The 21,483-nt window shown below is 43.5% G+C and overlaps 3 protein-coding genes across 3 annotated transcripts; 1 reads left to right on the top strand and 2 right to left on the bottom strand.

The window, feature by feature from the left end:
* Positions 1 to 430: 430 nt before the first annotated feature.
* LOC119486760 lies at positions 431 to 3,132 on the bottom strand. Its single transcript, XM_037767103.1, has 3 exons — positions 2,209 to 3,132; positions 1,008 to 1,211; positions 431 to 870 (listed from the first exon to the last, which is right to left on the bottom strand). Exons 1-3 carry the CDS (start codon positions 2,516 to 2,518, stop codon positions 656 to 658), a joined length of 729 nt encoding a protein of 242 aa, XP_037623031.1. The 5' UTR covers positions 2,519 to 3,132; the 3' UTR covers positions 431 to 655.
* Positions 3,133 to 3,446: 314 nt separating this feature from the next.
* LOC119486761 (protein YIPF6-like) lies at positions 3,447 to 5,958 on the bottom strand. The gene is made up of 3 exons (XM_037767104.1): positions 5,468 to 5,958; positions 5,388 to 5,414; positions 3,447 to 4,093 (listed from the first exon to the last, which is right to left on the bottom strand). Exons 1-3 carry the CDS (start codon positions 5,786 to 5,788, stop codon positions 3,746 to 3,748), a joined length of 696 nt encoding a protein of 231 aa, XP_037623032.1. The 5' UTR covers positions 5,789 to 5,958; the 3' UTR covers positions 3,447 to 3,745.
* Positions 5,959 to 6,637: 679 nt separating this feature from the next.
* On the top strand, positions 6,638 to 21,250 carry LOC119486759 (snRNA-activating protein complex subunit 1-like). Its single transcript, XM_037767102.1, has 10 exons — positions 6,638 to 6,880; positions 18,293 to 18,452; positions 18,539 to 18,679; positions 19,053 to 19,157; positions 19,236 to 19,391; positions 19,493 to 19,546; positions 19,725 to 19,787; positions 19,946 to 20,084; positions 20,515 to 20,586; positions 20,890 to 21,250. Exons 1-10 carry the CDS (start codon positions 6,774 to 6,776, stop codon positions 20,922 to 20,924), a joined length of 1,032 nt encoding a protein of 343 aa, XP_037623030.1. The 5' UTR covers positions 6,638 to 6,773; the 3' UTR covers positions 20,925 to 21,250.
* Positions 21,251 to 21,483: the final 233 nt, after the last annotated feature.

Below are 21,483 nucleotides of genomic sequence, written 5' to 3'. Positions count from 1 at the left end.
GTTCCCGTCTCTGGTGGCGACTCTGTCTTCTTCTTCTTCTTCTTCTTCTTCAGGAGGTATAAAGTCTACTTCCCCCTCCTCAGTCACCCTCCCACACACAGTCACACTCTCGCAGCGGGTTTCTCTGGCGCATCGTCGTGATGACGGTGATCCTGTTCTCGGTCAGCTCTCGGAGCTGGTTGATGAGCCCCTGGACGCGGGGGCTGGGCCACGAGCGCTCCACCAGCAGCTCCAGCTGCACCAGGTGTCGCAGCTGGTGGAGGCTCAGCAGGTCTGTCTTTGGTTCTTTACGGAAAAACCTGAGAGAGGAGACGGGTAAGTCAGGGCTGGGTGATAATTCAGAATGTAAGGGATATACCATTATCAAGATATGAAATGACCTATATCGGGATAGAAGATTTTGTCAATATCGCCCGACCCGATGGGTAAGACTACAGCACGAACACAGCATGAAATTAACATATCAGATTTCTTTACAGAAATGAGGAGAGGATAGTTTCCTTTGCAGTTTACCCAGATAAGAATGATGTTGTTTGAGCTCTGTTGACACTAAATAACAAGAACTGCATGTGGTTCATAAGACATGAGAACATTATCCAGATAAGAACAAGTGAGTGGTTCCAGTCTAAAAACGTGAGCTGGTTTCCTGTCTGGCTCACCGTATCCGGAGCATCCTGAGCTGAGGAAACAGCATGGGGATGTGTCTGCAGAGGCTGCCGGTGGTGCGGTTCTGCTCGATGTCCAGGTGCTCCAGTCCCGGGACTTTAGGAGCGATGGAGTCCGTGTCTTTCAGGGTTATGGCCACATGCAGCGTCAGCCTGGTCACACTGGACGGGATGGTGGTCGTATAGGCAGCGAGAGAGTTACCGCCTAAGAGTACAGGGTCACATTAAACTTCTGGATAGATCTTAAACTACAAATAAAATCTTCCTCTAACAGGCCGGACTAAAAGAAACCAAACCAGACTCTGTAATCAGAAGTGTGAGCTGGATAACGGTCCGACTCACCGATGATGGTGAGTGACTCCAGCTGTTGGAGGGGGCTCAGCCAGGACGTGAGGCAGCACCCGATGCCCTCTCTGATGTACCTGTAGCGGACCGTCAGCGACCTCAGCGAGGTCAGGCTCCTCAGTGCGTTCCCTGGCAGGATGGTTTCTGAGTAATCCACCAGCTCCAGACTGGTCAGCGCCGGGCCGCCGTACCGGGCCGCTCCTACAGGACAGAGGAGGAAGAGGAGGAGGAGGGAGGGAGGGTTTGTGATCGACATTTTACAGACTTTAGTCAATTTAAACAGTATGGCAAATTCTCTGATGGTTTACAAAACTATCATCTTATGGTGTGTCATTTCGCCCAATCCTAAATTAATTCATTTGAACTATCAACAGGTTGATTAATGATTAATAACAACTGCTAGTTGCAGAACTAATGGGAGGCACAAAACTGGGAATAGGCTGCTTAAGTTAAGTGTGTTCTCTGCGTGAAGGCCTCACAGCTCTGCCCTCTCACCCTGCTGCTCAGTGTTTTAACCCTCCTATCATGTTTTGACTACAGGAGAGACTCTGGCATCTCTGTGACCTTGGTTGCCCCGGCAACGGGCTCCACCGTCCACCTACTGCAGACATAGCTGTACAGATAACAGTGGCACATCAATAAGACCTTTAAAGTAATTTTTCCTAAGCAAACATGACCTACTTCCAGCCTCACCTGTGAGGATTTTGCTGCTTTTCTTCATTTTATATCCCTGTAAATTAAATATCTTTAAGACATTTTCTGATATTTATTTATAAATGATTAATTGGAAACATAATGGATGGATTAACTGGTAATAATAATTAGTTGCAGCCCTAATGGGTGCCTCAAACTGGGGCTAGGCTGACACTTATAAATTTAAACTACAGGTGATTTTCAGTAAATGCAAAGTATATGCAGGAGCACTGGTCTGAAGTAACAAGAGACAGGTAAAGAGGACAGGTGCTCAGGTTTAAGTGATTAAGTGATAATAACAATTAGTTGCAGCCCGAATAAGTGCCTCAAACAAACATAAACTACATGTGATTAGTAGTAAATGGGGCTAAATCTGCAGGAGCACTGGTCTGAAGTAAAGAGACAGGTAGGACCAGGTGACCAGGTGATCGGAGACAGGTAAAGAGGACAAGTGCTCAGGTGACCAGGAGAACCAGGTGAACAGGTGATGATGTTATCGTCTGACCTGGGTGCTCCGGGTCCGAGGGACTCAGGTAGTCATCAGGTAGCGGTTCCGGCGGCTCCCCCCACATCCCCCAGGACAGGTGCTGGAGCTTCCTGAGGCTCAGCAGCAGGTTGTGGAAGACTCCGCAGGGAACCGGCCTCACGGTGTCCAGCCCGTAGCCCTCATCCTGCTGGTGGAACAGCAGGTAGCGCAGGTTCACCAGGTGAGCCACCGTGTTGATGAAGTCCACCGTGCACGGCAGCTGCACGTTGCACACGCTCAGGTGAGTCATCCGCTCCTTCAGCTGCAGACTCAGACTCCGGCCGAGCATCGCCTCGTCCCACGTCGCGTTCCGCACTCCCAGGTTTCTGAGCTCCGGGAACCGGGCCAGGTTGTCCAGGTACTTCTCCTTGTAGATCCGTCCTCCGTCCACGAACACCACGGTGGTGAGGGACGGCAGGAACTTGACGAGCCGCTGCCACTCTTCGCACCGCAGGTGTCGCACCGTCACCCGGGTGAGTTTGCGGTGGTTGAGTGTGTCCCAGAAGCCGCATGTGTAGCGCTGCAGGTCGGACAGCACCACCGTGTAGTCCCTCCACAGCGACGGGTGGTCGATCAGCCGCTTCAGGTGCCTGCAGCAGGCTCAGACCGTGTGCTTCTCCTTCGTGCTCAGGTAGCTGAACACGGTGACCCAGACTTCAGGAGGAAGCTGCGGCAGGTACTCCATCGCTTCACAGGGTTAATGGCTACAGAATAACGGATAACCGGTAAATAACGGCTGTTCATGAAGAATATAGAGTCTCCTATATGAGATCCGTAGTTAACACTGAAGCTGTAGAAACGTCCACTGTGTGGAACGCTGCGTTTTAAACGTAAACACGTTTATTTACAGATAAACTGAAGTGATGATTGGACCGCTAGCTGCTGCTGTTGTTTACACCAGGGCGACCGCTGGCAGCCGGCGCACTGGGATGACGTCGAATGGTGTATTAGTGAGCCTTGGTAGTCTTAGTGATATACAATGAGAGAAAGCATTTATTTATAAATAAGTCAAGCTGCAGAAAAGCATCTGCTAAATGTTTGAAAATGAAGAATTTAGTGTGAAACGTGAGCTGTCAGGATGTTTTTAAAACAGTGTCCTTGAGACAGATTGAGGTTTCCAACACACCCAGAGAGACCAGGAGGAAAATAATAACACGCGTAGGCAGCCCTGGTAGTTCAAACATTCATAGAGCATTTCTATATACAAGCCTATGGACCTTTTTTTTTTTTTTTTTACAAGGCTCCTAAATGTGAACTTATTCATCAGCTTTTTAACTCTCCATCTGCATCACAGCGTCCACCGGATTTCTCTGAATCTGAGCTTCACCTGAAGGGAATTATTTTGGTGTCCTGTGAGTCTAAATGCTTCATCAGAGGCCCAGAAACACTCACAGTCACGTCAGTAGTCATTCATCTTCGTTCCAAGGCAGATACCGGTGTTTGTTTGAGTTCTTTCACTCCACAAAAACCTCCCTCACCTTTGTCCGTTCAACAAACGCTCCCTTTTGTTTCTCCTCTACTGTGACGGCGAGAACGTCAGGATCATCCACCCGATGACGAAGTAGAAGAGGAACACCGGGTACACCACCAGCGCCTTGCGGTTGGCCGGCTGGCTGTCGGCGAGGAAGGCCGTGGAGGCGAAGGTGGACCAGCCGAAGGACGCCGTCACCACCACCAGACGCACGGCGAAGCTCACCGTCCCCGAGCCGCCGACCAGGACGATCCGGCACACGGCCATGGCCGCCGTCAGGGGCAGGATGCAGTATCCCAACACGCACAGGCTCTGGAAGAAGGAGATGGTGCCGCCCAGCAGCTTGGAGTTGAGAGTGATGATGATGGAGCCGAACCAGACGATGACGAAGACCTGGGCAGAAAGATTTATTTCATCGGGTTAGTGAGGAGTCAGAGGAGACATTTATCACTTTATATAAGAAATATAAATATAGACAACCATGGAAATTAGCTAAAGACAATTCCTAATGCAGGACAAGAACTAACATGATTAGTCAATTAATCAATTAAAATATTAACTAGCAAGAATTTTGATAATCGATTTATCTTTTCGTTTGTTTACAAGAGAAAATGCAAAACTTTCTTTGGGTTCTGCTTCTTAACTGTAGAGGATTTTCTTTATCTTATACAGTAAATGAAAAACCTTTGGGTTGTTGGTCGAACAAAACAAGCAATCTGAGGATGTTATCTTATCTTATTATTTTTCACTATATTCTGACATTTTATAGACCAAATGAGATAATAATTCAGATTAATTATAAAAAAAAACGGTCATTAGCTGCAGGAACCCTCTTAGTTTATATTAGTGGTGTAAACTTCCTGATGAAATTTGCAATTAAATTACAAAAGAAATAGTTGTGGAAGAAGTACTCAGAACCTTTACTTAAGTAGACGTACAAAAGTATTAGAATCAAAATATTCTTAAAGTATCAAAAGTAAAAGTACCCTAAAAATATCACTTTATTTTCTGATATAAGCAGTGGTGGAAAGTAACTTGAGTATTTTCTTTTTACTTCACTACATTTATCTGACTACTTTAGTTACTTTTCAAATTATGAAAACAATATATAACAAATATTATAATAACAATGTAAAAAAAAAGTACCTCGCATGTTTACTGAGTACAGTACTTGAGTAAATGTGCTTATTTAAATGACATCACTGAAAACAAATGAAACAAACACTGAATGAATCTGGTGCTGCAGAGACAGTTGTCTACTTTACTTTAAAATAATAAAATAACGATAAAAGTCAGTAACGTTACCATGAATCCAAAATATTATTAATATTATAATAAATAATGTAAAACATATTTAAAGTACCAAAAGTAAGTAAAAGTACTTAATATTATGCAGAATGGCCCATATCAGAATCATATATTATTGGATTATAATTACTGATGCATTACGGTACACATCACATTTATATTGCAGTTGGTTATGATACTACTTAAATACGGCTTAAAAACTGTTTAAATCTGTAAAGTAATTGTAATTGTAGAAATTGTACTATTTAAATTACATCACTGAAAATAAACGAAAGAAACACTGAGTGAATCTGGGGCTGCAGAGCCAGTTGTCTACTTTACTTTAAAATAATAAACTAGTATAATAAAGCCCCTAATAGTGAGTTATAGTAATAGTTACCTCAGCGAACTGTGGCCCCCCCTGAGCCTCGCTGTCTGTGGTCCCTCCCTGAGCCTCGCTGTCTGCGGCCCCCCCTGAGCCTCGCTGTCCGCGGCCCCTCCCTGCAGCAGCAGCGCCAGCGTCACGCAGAGCAGCAGGGGCCCCCAGAGGTCCCAGTCCCGCAGCAGAGCGGAGCTCCTCTTCGGGTACAGGACGTGGATGAACTTCTGCCCCACCGCTCTCAGGTCCCGCAGGATGGTCTCCTTCACCGGCTCGTCCAGCGTGGACAGCTCGTCGTCCCGCCTGCTGCTGGACGGACCCAGAGGGACAGAGATGTCTCCTTCCACCGGGATGTCCTCTGAGATGGAGACATCAGAGAGTCCAGCGAACGGTCTGCTGGCCTCCTCCGCAGCAGCAGCCATCTTATCCTGCTGGTTCCGGCTCTAAACGAGGTTTAACTGTTAATCCAGAGAGTTTAACCGACACCAGCAGGGTTCAGTTAGTAAACACGAACACTACACATCAACTGGAGCGGTGATGTTCCTCTAGAGCAGCTGGTTCAGCTCCAGATCATCCAGTTCGTTCAGTTCAGATGGGAGGGACCCAAAGGGAGGCATTTGGGGGTAGGTGGAGGGGGGCGCAGAAGTTTTTATTTAAGTGATTTTTTGTTGTTGTTTGTTTTGTTTTGTTTTTTTTCTGTAGCTGCTTGCCAATTTTGTATTGATTAGTACATGGATATTTGCTGTATTGTTTTTGTTGTTATATATATATATATATATATATATATATTGTCCTAATTGTTTGTTATCACTATTATGTAGTCATATTATTTCTTTATATTAATCTTGTCTCTAGGTGGAGGCTTCAGATAAGCCCAGTGGGTTTTTTTTGCCTCTTTCTTTTTTTTTTAATGTTGTATAGTCTTAAATTGTGCAAAAACAAATAAACAATAAACATCATTATGTAAAAATATATATATATAACAATAACACGAACTCTGCCTGTATATTTTTTTTAATATATATGTTCTTAATATGCCCTTGTACAAAGTATTTCCTTTTATAATTGTAATATAACTTATTATTTTAATGGAGCTTCCCTGCAAAAAGCATTCCACACGATTGTACCTGTATAACCGGCTGGACAATAAACATCTGGAATCTTGAATCTTGATTTATGTCACTTTTTCTTACTTTGTGACGGTACCTGAAAGCATCACGGAGGCTGGTGAAGACGTCAGGTCCTGATGACGCACTAAACTTTCGACAGTCGTTTCTGAGTCGTGTGTTTGTTTACATCCTGAACATCCATCCATCTTCAACCGCTCATCCTGAACATGTCTCTTTATTTAACCCTTAATAATATATTTTATTAGTTTAACCGCAGGTTGCAGGAGTTGTCTGTAAGATGGATTTCTGTGGTAAACAGGTGAAGGTTGACTGTGTTGAGCTGCTGAGTCGATTCCAGATCTTCTCTAAAGTCTGGAGGGAAATGAGCTTCTCTCACATCTTCTAGTGAGTTTACCTTCAAATAATGAGCTTCTCACATCCTCTAGTGAGTTTACCTTCAAATAATGAGCTTCTCACATCTTCCAGTGAGTTTACCATCAAATAATGAACTTCTCTCACATCTTCTAGTGAGTTTACCTTCAAATAATGAACTTCTCTCACATCTTCTAGTGAGTTTACCTTACAATAATGAACTTCTCTCACATCTTCTAGTGAGTTTACCTTCAAATAATGAGCTTCTCTCAAATCTTCTAGTGAGTTTATCATTAAAATAATGGACTTCTCTCACATCTTCTAGTGAGTTTATCATTAAAATAATGAACTCTCACATCTTCTAGTGAGTTTACCTTCAAATAATGAGCTTCTCTCACATCTTCTAGTGAGTTTACCTTCAAATAATGAACTTCTCTCACATCTTCTAGTGAGTTTACCTTCAAATAATGAGCTTCTCTCACATCTTCTAGTGAGTTTATCATTAAAATAATGGACTTCTCTCACATCTTCTAGTGAGTTTATCATTAAAATAATGAACTCTCACATCTTCTAGTGAGTTTACCTTCAAATAATGAACTTCTCTCACATCTTTTAGTGAGTTTACCTTCAAATAATGAACTCTCACATCTTCTAGTGAGTTTACCTTCAAATAATGAACTTCTCTCACATCTTCTAGTGAGTTTACCTTCAAATAATGGACTTCTCTCACATCTTCTAGTGAGTTTATCATTAAAATAATGGACTTCTCTCACATCTTCTAGTGAGTTTACCTTCAAATAATGAACTTCTCTCACATCTTCTAGTGAGTTTACCTTACAATAATGAGCTTCTCTCATCCTCTAGTGAGTTTACCTTCAAATAATGAACTTCTCTCACATCTTCTAGTGAGTTTACCTTCAAATAATGAGCTTCTCTCACATCTTCTAGTGAGTTTACCTTCAAATAATGAACTTCTCTCACATCTTCTAGTGAGTTTACCTTCAAATAATGAGCTTCTCTCACATCTTCTAGTGAGTTTACCTTACAATAATGAACTTCTCTCACATCTTCTAGTGAGTTTACCTTCAAATAATGAACTTCTCTCACATCTTCTAGTGAGTTTACCTTCAAATAATGAGCTTCTCTCACATCTTCTAGTGAGTTTACCTTACAATAATGAGCTTCTCTCACATCTTCTAGTGAGTTTACCTTACAATAATGAGCTTCTCTCACATCTTCTAGTGAGTTTACCTTACAATAATGAGCTTCTCTCACATCTTCTAGTGAGTTTACCTTCAAATAATGAACTTCTCTCACATCTTCTAGTGAGTTTACCTTACAATAATGAGCTTCTCACATCTTCTAGTGAGTTTACCTTACAATAATGAACTTCTCTCACATCTTCTAGTGAGTTTACCTTACAATAATGAACTTCTCTCACATCTTCTAGTGAGTTTACCTTCAAATAATGAACTTCTCTCACATCTTCTAGTGAGTTTACCATCAAATAATGAACTTCTCTCACATCTTCTAGTGAGTTTACCTTCAAATAATGAACTTCTCTCACATCTTCTAGTGAGTTTACCTTACAATAATGAACTTCTCTCACATCTTCTAGTGAGTTTACCTTCAAATAATGAGCTTCTCTCACATCTTCTAGTGAGTTTACCTTACAATAATGAACTTCTCTCACATCTTCTAGTGAGTTTACCTTCAAATAATGAACTTCTCTCACATCTTCTAGTGAGTTTACCTTCAAATAATGAACTTCTCTCACATCTTCTAGTGAGTTTACCTTCAAATAATGAACTTCTCTCACATCTTCTAGTGAGTTTACCTTCAAATAATGAACTTCTCTCACATCTTCTAGTGAGTTTACCTTCAAATAATGAGCTTCTCTCACATCTTCTAGTGAGTTTACCTTACAATAATGAGCTTCTCTCACATCTTCTAGTGAGTTTACCTTACAATAATGAGCTTCTCTCACATCTTCTAGTGAGTTTACCTTACAATAATGAGCTTCTCTCACATCTTCTAGTGAGTTTACCTTCAAATAATGAACTTCTCTCACATCTTCTAGTGAGTTTACCTTACAATAATGAGCTTCTCACATCTTCTAGTGAGTTTACCTTACAATAATGAACTTCTCTCACATCTTCTAGTGAGTTTACCTTACAATAATGAACTTCTCTCACATCTTCTAGTGAGTTTACCTTCAAATAATGAACTTCTCTCACATCTTCTAGTGAGTTTACCATCAAATAATGAACTTCTCTCACATCTTCTAGTGAGTTTACCTTCAAATAATGAACTTCTCTCACATCTTCTAGTGAGTTTACCTTACAATAATGAACTTCTCTCACATCTTCTAGTGAGTTTACCTTCAAATAATGAGCTTCTCTCACATCTTCTAGTGAGTTTACCTTACAATAATGAACTTCTCTCACATCTTCTAGTGAGTTTACCTTCAAATAATGAACTTCTCTCACATCTTCTAGTGAGTTTACCTTCAAATAATGAACTTCTCTCACATCTTCTAGTGAGTTTACCTTCAAATAATGAACTTCTCTCACATCTTCTAGTGAGTTTACCTTACAATAATGAACTTCTCTCACATCTTCTAGTGAGTTTACCTTACAATAATGAACTTCTCTCACATCTTCTAGTGAGTTTACCTTACAATAATGAACTTCTCTCACATCTTCTAGTGAGTTTACCTTCAAATAATGAACTTCTCTCACATCTTCTAGTGAGTTTACCTTACAATAATGAACTTCTCTCACATCTTCTAGTGAGTTTACCTTCAAATAATGAACTTCTCTCACATCTTCTAGTGAGTTTACCTTCAAATAATGAGCTTCTCTCACATCTTCTAGTGAGTTTACCTTACAATAATGAACTTCTCTCACATCTTCTAGTGAGTTTACCTTCAAATAATGAACTTCTCTCACATCTTCTAATGAGTTTACCTTCAAATAATGAACTTCTCTCACATCTTCTAGTGAGTTTACCTTACAATAATGAGCTTCTCTCATCCTCTAGTGAGTTTACCTTCAAATAATGAACTTCTCTCACATCTTCTAGTGAGTTTACCTTCAAATAATGAGTTCTATTTCGTTCTTCCTGACTGCCAGAGGCAGTGTTTAACACTGGATGTTATCCATCTCGCGCACGCGCAGGTCGAGTATTTAATATCAACAAAGTCACATGTGACCTGGGATGACGTAGTTTATATAAGCCCACGTCATCATCAGAGATGTCCCTTGAATCTTCTCGCGGCAGGTAATCCGCGAATGCAGGTTGATTAAAGAGATAAGCCGTTGACTTTTCGCTGGAAGCCCTGCAACCGCATGGTTGGAGCTACGGTTTCGTCCTCCAAGGGCTGCGATTAGTTAATCACGGCTACACTCTAACACTTTAGACGCTGTAACACCGGTGTTTTCGCCGGTTCAATTCAGCGAGGCTAACGACAGGTGAGCTAGGATAACAAGGTGAGTATATCCTCCCGTCGTTAGAGTTTAAGTTACGTTTGTTGATAGGAGTCTGTTTTCGGTCTCCTTTATTGTTTATTGCCGCCGAGCTAAGTGTTTGCGCTACAGTATCGGCGAGCCTCCGTCGGACAACGAGCCCCGTTGGGCTGTTGTCGGCTAATTCATTTCCTTTTACAGTGTGTATTGCTCAGCAGCGAGTGATTTCGCTCGTTAAAGCAGACATCTCCTTTGTTGATAGATAGAGCGACCGCTCCCCAGTAAGTGATTTCGCTTGTGGGTTAACTTATTTTGTGGCTGCTGTTAAAGGGGAAGTTATTATCTCCCCTGTCTTTTGTATAATAACAGTCCTAGTTCAAAGCTAGTGTCTAGTTACTGAGACAGTTTGCTGTTAAGCAAATTGATGTAATTTTTTTTCTCTCTGTTACTAGAGAGTGCTTTCACTCCAGTGTAACCAATGATTTGCATAACTAAGTAAACACATTATATTAGTAAGATAAATACATTATTTAATTAAATATAAGAGTATAAAATTAATACTAAGAATTATTATAAATATCAGCAGCACCATGTTAGGTGAGCATGTTTGCCGTGCCTGCATGGCTCCACTGCTAGCTACTGATGGCCATGATGAATGCCCCACATGCCTCGGTGTTGTACACTTGAGGGAGGGGCTGTCCGACAGTCAGTGCATGAATTGTAGTTTTATGCCACGGGAGCTGAAGGTAGCTCGATTAGCTGAGCTAGAAGAGCAGCTCGAGTTCCAGTTGCCCCTATCGGGTGTACCTTCAAATGCACGGAGTGGGCGGAGACGCGCCCCACCTAAGGGGGCCCCACCTACAAAAAAGGCACGGAAAGTGGACTGTTTGGCAACTAAGGTCGACACGCTAACATCAGAGTTTGCTGAGATTAAAGCGCTGCTCCTTAACCTTCAGCCAGGCAGGGTGAACGCAACCCAGAATGACAGCCCGCAGGCTATGACACCTACCCCACTGAGATGGGATGAGGATGCCCTGTCTATGAGGGCTTCCTGTAGCCAGTTCTGTGAGGACCGGCCTGGACAGGGAGAGCTAGTAGCCTCCTCCCACGCTTCTGACACCTGTTCCCAGCAGTCAGGAAGTGGGTCCAGGGCAGACTCAGAGTCTGCTCCAGCGACAGTTAAGCCAGTGGTCCGTATGGCTCTGGCACGCTTAGGCTTGGATGAGGCCCCGACTGCGGGCACCTCATCCAGTGCATTTTTTAGGTGGGCCCCGCCCCTGGCGGGTTTCTCTGTTCCACCCTCCCAGCCATACATTGAGGAGCTCCACAAATGCTGGCCAGACCCGAAATCGCTTTCCCACCACACCACTGACGGCAGGGCCTTAGCCTCAATGCAGAACGCTGACACTTACGGACTGGGTAAGATGCCAGCAGTGGAGCCATCTATTGCCGCCCTTATTGTGTCTCCCAATGAGGTCTTGAGGCCTGATGCTCGCTGTCCCAGGCCCCAGTGTCGCATCACAGACGACTTTCTAGTCAAGGCTTATGAAACAGCGGCACGCATGGGCCGTCTTGGAAACTCTCTTTCCCACCTGATACTATCCTTGTCCCAGTCCCTGCAAGCTGCTGGCGTGGATGCTTCCGTCCAGAGCCTCAGTGATGCATCCCTGCAGGCGTTCGGTCTTATCACAAGGGAGCTTGGCAGACTAATGTCGACCCTTACGCTGACTCGCCGGCAGGTATGGCTGGCCCAATCTCCGCTTTCGGAGCCGGGCCGGAGAGCCCTCCGCACTCTCCCCGTGGTTCCGGGGGAGCTGTTTGGCCCAGCAGCACAGCAGGCCTTGGAGCGGGGAATCCAGGCGAACCAGACTCGGCAGCAGTTTGCTAGCTTCCGGGAACCTACGCCTTTATTGCGACAGCGGCCCCCACAGGGTGGTGGTACCAGTCGCCCTCGGCTTCCAGCTCGTCCTGATACGTACCCGAGGACCTCGCAGGCTCCGGCACGGCCGGTGCCTCAAGCGAGAAGGGGTCGGGGGTCAGGGTATCGCCCCCCCAGGTACCCAAAGGGCCAGAGGGGAAGATCCTGATGCCCCGGGGCCGGCAGTCGGACGCTTCTCCCAGCAGCAACTCAGCTGCTGGGAAAGCAGCACTTCAGACCCTTGGGTGGTGGCTACGCTTTCCCAAGGGTACAATCTCCAATTCCGACGCCGGCCCCCAGTTTTCAGTGGGATCAGACTGACCACGGTCAGAGATCCCACAAAGTCCCAGGCACTCAGACAAGAAATATCCACCCTCCTGGGGAAGGGTGCCATCGAAGAGCTGGGGCAAGAGACACAGCAAGGTGGGTTTTACTCAGTTTATTTTCTGATTCCAAAGAGAGAGGGTGGGTTTCGCCCTATACTGGACTTACGAGGGCTGAACACATTTCTGAAGGTGTTGCCCTTCCACATGCTGAGTACAGCAGATGTGCTCCAAAACGTGACACGGCACAGTTGGTTCACATCCATCGATTTGAAGGACGCATACTTTCACGTCCCAATAGCACTATCTCACAGGCAGTACCTGCGCTTCGCATTCGAAGGCAAGGCCTTCCAATTCAAGGTGCTCCCATTTGGTCTTTCCCTTGCCCCACGGGTCTTCACAAGGTGCATGAGGGCGGCACTCGCCCCAATGCAGGCCAGGGGTATGCTTATCCTCCCATACCTGGACGATTGGCTAATTTGTGCTCTGACCAGGGAACAGGCAGAGCGGGACACTGCGTCCCTTCTGCATCACATGACGAGGTTGGGCCTTACCGTCAACCATGCCAAGAGTTGTCTCATACCCAGCCAAAGGGTAGTGTTCATTGGTTTAACTCTGGACTCCCGCCATATGCTGGCCTTCCCAACACCAAGACGAGTAAACGCCATACTCCAGCTCCTCCTCCGGTTCCGGAAGAACAGGAGGTTGAGGTACAGCCTGTTTCTCAGGCTGTTAGGTATGTTGACGTCAGTAACATCAGTAGTGCCACTGGGCCTCCTGTACTTACGGCCATTCCAAATTTGGATCAATTGTCTCCAATTAGATCCAAAGTCCCACAGATCCAAGAGAGTCAGGGTGTCCAGCCGATGCCTCCTTGCATTGCGGCCATGGAGAGCCGGGGCATATCTGGCCAGGGGCATCTCATTGGGTTCGATTCCCTCACGTCGCGAGGTGGTGGTGACCGATGCTTCGCCCTCCGGCTGGGGGGCAGTATGGCAGCACAGAGCGATAAGGGGGCTCTGGACAGCACAGGAAGCGGCGGAGCACATAAATGTGCTCGAGCTCCGTGCTATATATTTGGCACTTCGCAAATTCCTACCACATTTGAGAGGCAGGCATGTTGTTGTACGGTCCGACAACAAGTCAGCTGTCTACCATGTAAACCGGCAAGGGGGCACCAGATCAACCCGGTTGCTACAGGTGGCACGGAGACTTCTGGTATGGGCTTTCCCTTGTTTTTCCAGCCTCAGGGCCATGTATCTGCCAGGGCCACAGAATGTGGTGGCAGACTTTCTCTCCCGCCAGAAACCCCCCGCGGGCGAGTGGAGGCTCCACCCAGAGGTGGTAGAGGAGATATGGCGCAAATATGGCGCAGCAGAGGTGGACCTGTTTGCCTCAGAAGCCTCAACGCACTGCCCTCTTTGGTTCTCCCTGACGGAGACAGCATGCCCGTTGGGACAGGATGCCCTGGCACACCCATGGCCAGATTGCCTCCTCTATGCCTTCCCACCATTCCCACTGATAGCAGTAACGCTACACAGAATACAGCACGGCAACAACAGACTCCTGTTGGTCGCCCCAAACTGGCCGGGGAGACCCTGGTTTCCAGGGATGCACAGGCTTCTGGACGGAGTTCCATGGTGCCTGCCCAAGAGGCAAGACTTGCTCTCACAGCTGGGGGGCCGCATCTGGCATCCGAACCCGGATCGCCTACAGCTTTGGGTATGGCCCCTGAGGAGCCGGACCCACTCCTAAGGGTATGTGACCAGGCGGTAATTCAAACCATTTCTGACTCAAGAGCACCCTCCACCAGGGCACTGTATGCCAACAGGTGGAAAATATTCTCAGAGTGGTGTAAAGTTCATGAGGAGATACCTCAGAGTGCCTCTGTGCCAATAATACTGAGTTTTTTGCAGTCTTTGCTGGAGAAGAAACTCTCTCCTTCTACCTTGAAGGTCTATGTAGCTGCTATTTCAGCCGGGCATGTCAGAGTGGATAACCAGACCGTGGGGTCTCACACTCTGGTGACCCGATTTCTTAAAGGAGCCCAGCGGCGGAACCCCCCGCAGGCTGTCAAGGTTCCCTCGTGGGAACTGCCTCTGGTGCTAGAAGCCCTTTGTCTCCCCCCCTTCGAGCCTCTGGATCAGTCGGGGCTGGAGTGGTCTTCAGTAAAGGTTGCTTTCCTTTTGGCGATGGCATCAGCAAAACGTGTGAGTGAACTTCACGCCTTGTCAGTGAGTGAAACGTGTATTCGCTGGAACTCGGATGGCACAGGGGTAGCACTTTGGCCTAACCCATCATTTTTCCCGAAGAGGTTGGCTCCGGCCCACTCTAATCAGGTCATTGAGCTGGCAGCTTATGACCCTTCATGCCTACAGGGTGAAGATGCTAAGTCAGCAGAACTGCTCTGCCCAGTGAGGGCCTTAAGGCATTATATACAGGTGACTGCGAGCTTTCGCCGCTCTGATAGTCTGTTTGTCTGCTATGGGGGCCATAGGAAAGGGCACACCCTGTCCAAGCAGAGGCTTTCCAGGTGGATTGTTCAGGCCATTGAGGAAGCATACAGGTCAAAAGGACTGCCTTTACCTCTTAATATCAGAGGCCACTCCACCAGGAGTGTCTCCACTTCCTGGGCAGCACTACGGGGGATCCCCCTAAGTGATATCTGCGCTGCGGCCAGCTGGGCTACTCCATGCACCTTTGCCCGTTTTTACAGGGTCAATGTTGCTGCTCCCCATGCAGTAGCATCGGTGGTCTTTCAGGAATCCACAGGCCGTTCCCGGTGAGGTGGGTTTTCCTCGTGACTACGTTGGTAGTCGTCATCCAGTGTTAAACACTGCCTCTGGCAGTCAGGAAGAACGAAATAGAACGAGAGTTACGTATGTAACTACGGTTCTATGAGTTCTGGATGACTGCCGGAGTTGGCTGTCACTCGGAATCTTGGCGAGAAGATTCTGGAGGGACATCTCTGATGATGACGTGGGCTTATATAAACTACGTCATCCCAGGTCACATGTGACTTTGTTGATATTAAATACTCGACCTGCGCGTGCGCGAGATGGATAACATCCAGTGTTAAACACTGCCTCTGGCAGTCATCCAGAACTCATAGAACCGTAGTTACATACGTAACTCTCGCTTCTCTCACATCTTCTAGTGAGTTTACCTTACAATAATGAACTTCTCTCACATCTTCTAGTGAGTTTACCTTCAAATAATGAACTTCTCTCACATCTTCTAGTGAGTTTACCTTACAATAATGAACTTCTCTCACATCTTCTAGTGAGTTTACCTTCAAATAATGAACTTCTCTCACATCTTCTAATGAGTTTACCTTAAAATAATGGACTTCTCTCACATCTTCTAGTGAGTTTATCATTAAAATAATGGACTTCTCTCACATCTTTTAGTGAGTTTACCTTCAAATAATGAACTCTCACATCTTCTAGTGAGTTTACCTTAAAATAATGAACTTCTCTCACATCTTCTAGTGAGTTTACCTTCAAATAATGAGCTTCTCTCACATCTTCTAGTGAGTTTACCTTCAAATAATGAACTTCTCTCACATCTTCTAGTGAGTTTACCTTACAATAATGAGCTTCTCTCACATCTTCTAGTGAGTTTACCTTCAAATAATGAACTTCTCTCACATCTTCTAGTGAGTTTACCTTACAATAATGAGCTTCTCACATCTTCTAGTGAGTTTACCTTCAAATAATGAACTTCTCTCACATCTTCTAGTGAGTTTACCTTACAATAATGAACTTCTCTCACATCTTCTAGTGAGTTTACCTTCAAATAATGAACTTCTCTCACATCTTCTAGTGAGTTTACCATCAAATAATGAACTTCTCTCACATCTTCTAGTGAGTTTACCTTCAAATAATGAACTTCTCTCACATCTTCTGGTGAGTTTACCTTACAATAATGAACTTCTCTCACATCTTCTAGTGAGTTTACCTTACAATAATGAACTTCTCTCACATCTTCTAGTGAGTTTACCTTACAATAATGAACTTCTCTCACATCTTCTAGTGAGTTTACCTTCAAATAATGAACTTCTCTCACATCTTCTAGTGAGTTTACCTTACAATAATGAACTTCTCTCACATCTTCTAGTGAGTTTACCTTCAAATAATGAACTTCTCTCACATCTTCTAGTGAGTTTACCTTCAAATAATGAGCTTCTCTCACATCTTCTAGTGAGTTTACCTTACAATAATGAACTTCTCTCACATCTTCTAGTGAGTTTACCTTCAAATAATGAACTTCTCTCACATCTTCTAATGAGTTTACCTTCAAATAATGAACTTCTCTCACATCTTCTAGTGAGTTTACCTTACAATAATGAGCTTCTCTCATCCTCTAGTGAGTTTACCTTCAAATAATGAACTTCTCTCACATCTTCTAGTGAGTTTACCTTCAAATAATGAGCTTCTCTCACATCTTCTAGTGAGTTTACCTTACAATAATGAACTTCTCTCACATCTTCTAGTGAGTTTACCTTACAATAATGAACTTCTCTCACATCTTCTAGTGAGTTTACCTTCAAATAATGAACTTCTCTCACATCTTCTAATGAGTTTACCTTAAAATAATGGACTTCTCTCACATCTTCTAGTGAGTTTATCATTAAAATAATGGACTTCTCTCACATCTTTTAGTGAGTTTACCTTCAAATAATGAACTCTCACATCTTCTAGTGAGTTTACCTTAAAATAATGAACTTCTCTCACATCTTCTAGTGAGTTTACCTTCAAATAATGAGCTTCTCTCACATCTTCTAGTGAGTTTACCTTCAAATAATGAACTTCTCTCACATCTTCTAGTGAGTTTACCTTCAAATAATGAGCTTCTCTCACATCTTCTAGTGAGTTTATCATTAAAATAATGGACTTCTCTCACATCTTCTAGTGAGTTTATCATTAAAATAATGAACTCTCACATCTTCTAGTGAGTTTACCTTCAAATAATGAACTTCTCTCACATCTTTTAGTGAGTTTACCTTCAAATAATGAACTCTCACATCTTCTAGTGAGTTTACCTTCAAATAATGAACTTCTCTCACATCTTCTAGTGAGTTTACCTTCAAATAATGGACTTCTCTCACATCTTCTAGTGAGTTTATCATTAAAATAATGGACTTCTCTCACATCTTTTAGTGAGTTTACCTTCAAATAATGAACTCTCACATCTTCTGGTGAGTTTACCTTAAAATAATGAACTTCTCTCACATCTTTTAGTGAGTTTACCTTCAAATAATGAACTCTCACATCTTCTAGTGAGTTTACCATAAATAATGAACTTCTCTCACATCTTTTAGTGAGTTTACCTTCAAATAATGAACTCTCACATCTTCTAGTGAGTTTACCTTAAAATAATGAACTCTCACATCTTCTAGTGAGTTTACCTTCAAATAATGAGCTTCTCTCACATCTTCTAGTGAGTTTACCTTCAAATAATGAATTTCTCTCACATCTTTTAGTGAGTTTACCTTCAAATAATGAACTTCTCTCACATCTTCTAGTGAGTTTACCTTCAAATATCACTTTATCTTCTGATATAAGGAGATGGACTGTGTCCAAACACTGCCTGTAAATATGGGGCTGCAGAGACAGTTGTCTACTTTACTTTAAAATAATGAAATAATAACAATAAATGTAGATGAATATTTTTTTTTAATTTGACATTTTCAGTATTTAACACAGTGTTACATGTTGTTATTATTGTTTTGCAGCGGCACTGTGACCGACCATGAGAAGCGAGCGTTCAGCCGTCTGATTCTGGACACCGCCAGCAGCTTCTTCATGCCTCCGTACAGCTTCCAGATCAGAGTGGGAGGACTTTACCTGCTGTACAGCTTGTTTAAATGTCAGACCGCCTCGCCCTCAGAGCAGGTCAGGAACACAACACATGCTCTCTAAAGGGTCGGCCATACATTAAATATAATCCAATAAAGTTGTTGTTGTGTTTCTGTCTGCAGATCCGTCTGTCGCTGAAGGACTGGGAGGACGTGAACAAGTTTGAGAAGGACGCTGTGGACGCTCAGCACATCGACGCCGTTTACATCCTCCGACAGCTGATGTTCCTCAAAGCTTTCAACTTCACTGCCATGCCCACTCTGGTGAGCTGCCCACCTTACATCAACACACATTTGATATTCACTTCAAACCCTAAATATCATTTAAATGTAGGAATATTATGTGGAGATTCGGTGGTTCTGTCCCGGTTTGAGCAACTTAGCTCTCCCAAATGGAGATATACTTTAAGAGAGAGATGAAAATATGGAGGAATTATGTTCATCAAATGGGACACCTACTGTCACTCCAGCATCATTTTGAGGACATGGCATTTACTAATTATGGTTATGTTTATGTCTATTTATTCTTACAACCCAGAGAAAGGAACCTACTAGCCTACTAGCTTACAAATTCATATTCCCCTCTCTCCTCTTTGTGCTTCTCCTTTGTCTCCTCCTCCTCCTCCTCTCCTGCCAGCTTGTCTACAAGAAGAAGAGGAAGGTGGAGAGCTCAGCGCCGTGCGAGGAGTTCATGGAGCGAGCGTCTCGTCCACAGGAGCTGATCAACATCGACCTGCTGGTGGTGAGCATAGACTCGACTCCAACTCTTTAAAAGTGGATTATTAAAAGTACTAAATGTGTTGTGTTTGTCTTCTTACAGGAATTGTCCAACATTCATGAGCTCTATGGGAAGCTGAAGACTTCTTTCACTTCAACGTCAGAGCAGGCGGACTCGTCCGTCAACCTGATCCGTAAAGACCTCGTCCCTCAGCTACGCAGCACTGTGGTGGATTTCTACAAGTGGCAGCAAAGGAAGGTGAGACTTTCTACAGCTGTTTGTTAAAATGAAACTGTGTTTTGTGTAAACAACAAAAGGTAATGTTTTTATTTTAATGCTTTTTGTTTGTGTCTTGTCAGGGTGGTCGTGATGAAGATGAAGACAGCGGTGAGGGAACGTCATCTCAGCAGGTGGTGAGTTACACAACATTCAACTTTACTGAAGGGTTTAAAGCATCACTACTGCACCTTGTGTCTCCTGCAGGATATTAAATACTCAAACTGAAGTGAATCACATGAAGTCCCTCGGCTGTAATAATAACTTTGTCTAGATGTTGGCGCTGTTGACTAACCGCCTGTTTTGTGTCCTCAGTGCTCCAACAGAGCCTCGCTCCTCGCCTCCATCAAGTCAAAGGCCTACGGAGAGGCAGCAGAGGTTTGTGATTCATGTTATAGATATAGTTTTATCAATATTTTATTTAAATCTGTAACAAATGAACATTTAAATTTCTTTAAAAAATGTCTATAATGCTAAATATAAATGTGTAGAATGCAAAATGAAAAAAATAATGAATGTATACCTTCGTCTCTCAGGCCCCCAAGTTCCGGCGTCATCGTCAGGTGGCGGTGGATGTCACGAGTAACGAGTCCGGACCCTCCAACTCGTCGGGTAACTCCAGAACAAATAAACCGTCACTCAAAGCCAGAACCTGTGAGAACATACATATCTCAGGTAAATCACTCCTACAACCTTCCTTTTAATCCCTAAAACTTGAGAGAAGAAGAGATGAAAAATCTGAAAATAAAAATAAAATGTACACCCACAGTAGAAGAAAATTAGACCTGAATACAAACATGTTGCACGACTGAGCGCTGCGACAGCTTGCGGAGCCTTCCGGGACACTACAGCAAGCATAAACCCGGCTTTACATTATGACATATAGTTTCTACCTGACAGAGACATTTGCTAAATGGAAATTACACCAATTTATAATTAAAATGTGTTAATTGTTGTATAAAACATGCTGAAATGTTGTGAATACAGTCTAAAGACTCTCCTATAGCACGGTGAGGAGGTGGTGGGCTCTGAAGATGGATGTTTGTCTTTTCTCTTAAATGTTTTGTGAAATAATCCTCACTTACTGAAACTCTGTTCTCATCAGATGACGTGTGGAAAGAAGCCACGGCGACCACTAACATCAACCGTCTCACCACACTGGACTTTGTTCCTGAAGGTACACATCCTAAAAACTATTTCACTGCAGTAGTTTGTACACTCTTCTCTGCTCCACTGTGGTTTGTTAACATCCTAACATGCTACATTTGTATGCCTGTGGACCCTGAATGTCTGTTCCAAACTTCATGACCATATATCTATTTTATGGCAATAAAACATTTACCAGGATGAATTTTTCTAAGCTTTTTCTCTTTGAATGCCAGCTCAAAATGCTCCATATTTTACCGTAAATACCACAATAATCTTATTTTGTAATGTTCACACATCGACTTATTTGCTTGATTCTTTTTCCTCGATTCAGAAAAAACAAAAACGTACCCAAAATTCAAGTGGTGATGAAGAAGAAGTCAACCTGCGTCCTGACTGGAGCTGCTGTTTTAAAGTGTTCATATAAGTTTGTTATTGTAATGAATTCCCTATAATCTGAAATGTTCTGTATCATAGAAAATGTGAATGTTTTTTTACATTTTAAACTGTTTTAACTTTGGTTTTTTTAATCAGTGACTGAATGTAAACACCTTGACTAACTCCTCAGAGCTGAAGAAATACCCAGTTTTCTTTTTGCAATTTTACAGCCATCACTTGTTGAAAACTGATCCTGTACCTGCCTCCTAGTCAGAGAAAGTTTACCTTTAGCCTTTTGCAGTAAAGAAAGCATGCTGAAGGTTGTTTCTTCATGCACATTTCAACAAAGTTAAGCAGTGCATGTGACTATAAACCTTTTCATCTTTCATCTTTCATCTCTGTTTGCAGCTTCTTCTATGAAAAAGTTAAAACGGAATTTCTGTTCTGCAGCTTTCCGGTGTTTAAATATTTTATAAAGGTTCACTGTTTTATATAAAACCTTTTTTAAATATCTATTTTTGTGCCGTCTCTTTCTTGTGTGACATTTGAT

Source organism: Sebastes umbrosus, chromosome 4, assembly GCF_015220745.1.
Source record: "Sebastes umbrosus isolate fSebUmb1 chromosome 4, fSebUmb1.pri, whole genome shotgun sequence".
NCBI lineage: Eukaryota > Metazoa > Chordata > Actinopteri > Perciformes > Sebastidae > Sebastes > Sebastes umbrosus.
The sequence above is the reverse complement of the archived record's forward strand: the minus strand, read 5'-3'. Positions and strand labels throughout refer to the sequence as shown.

What these genes read in the sequence shown, in the direction of transcription:
- LOC119486760 (XM_037767103.1), bottom strand. Translation starts at nt 2,518, where the DNA reads ATGCTCGGCCGGAGTCTGAGTCTGCAGCTGAAGGAGCGGATGACTCAC. An exon ending in CTCGGACCCGGAGCACCCAG is followed by an intron (nt 1,212 to 2,208) that starts GTCAGACGATAA and finishes TCTGTCCTGTAG; the next exon opens with GAGCGGCCCGGTACGGCGGC. An exon ending in GGAGTCACTCACCATCATCG is followed by an intron (nt 871 to 1,007) that starts GTGAGTCGGACC and finishes CTGTACTCTTAG; the next exon opens with GCGGTAACTCTCTCGCTGCC.
- LOC119486761 (XM_037767104.1), bottom strand. Translation starts at nt 5,788, where the DNA reads ATGGCTGCTGCTGCGGAGGAGGCCAGCAGACCGTTCGCTGGACTCTCT. An exon ending in GAGGGGCCGCGGACAGCGAG is followed by an intron (nt 5,415 to 5,467) that starts GCTCAGGGGGGG and finishes ACAGACAGCGAG; the next exon opens with GCTCAGGGGGGGCCACAGTT. An exon ending in GGGGGCCACAGTTCGCTGAG is followed by an intron (nt 4,094 to 5,387) that starts GTAACTATTACT and finishes CTTTCTGCCCAG; the next exon opens with GTCTTCGTCATCGTCTGGTT.
- LOC119486759 (XM_037767102.1), top strand. Translation starts at nt 6,774, where the DNA reads ATGGATTTCTGTGGTAAACAGGTGAAGGTTGACTGTGTTGAGCTGCTG. An exon ending in AGCTTCTCTCACATCTTCTA is followed by an intron (nt 6,881 to 18,292) that starts GTGAGTTTACCT and finishes ATTGTTTTGCAG; the next exon opens with CGGCACTGTGACCGACCATG. An exon ending in TCACTGCCATGCCCACTCTG is followed by an intron (nt 18,680 to 19,052) that starts GTGAGCTGCCCA and finishes CTCTCCTGCCAG; the next exon opens with CTTGTCTACAAGAAGAAGAG.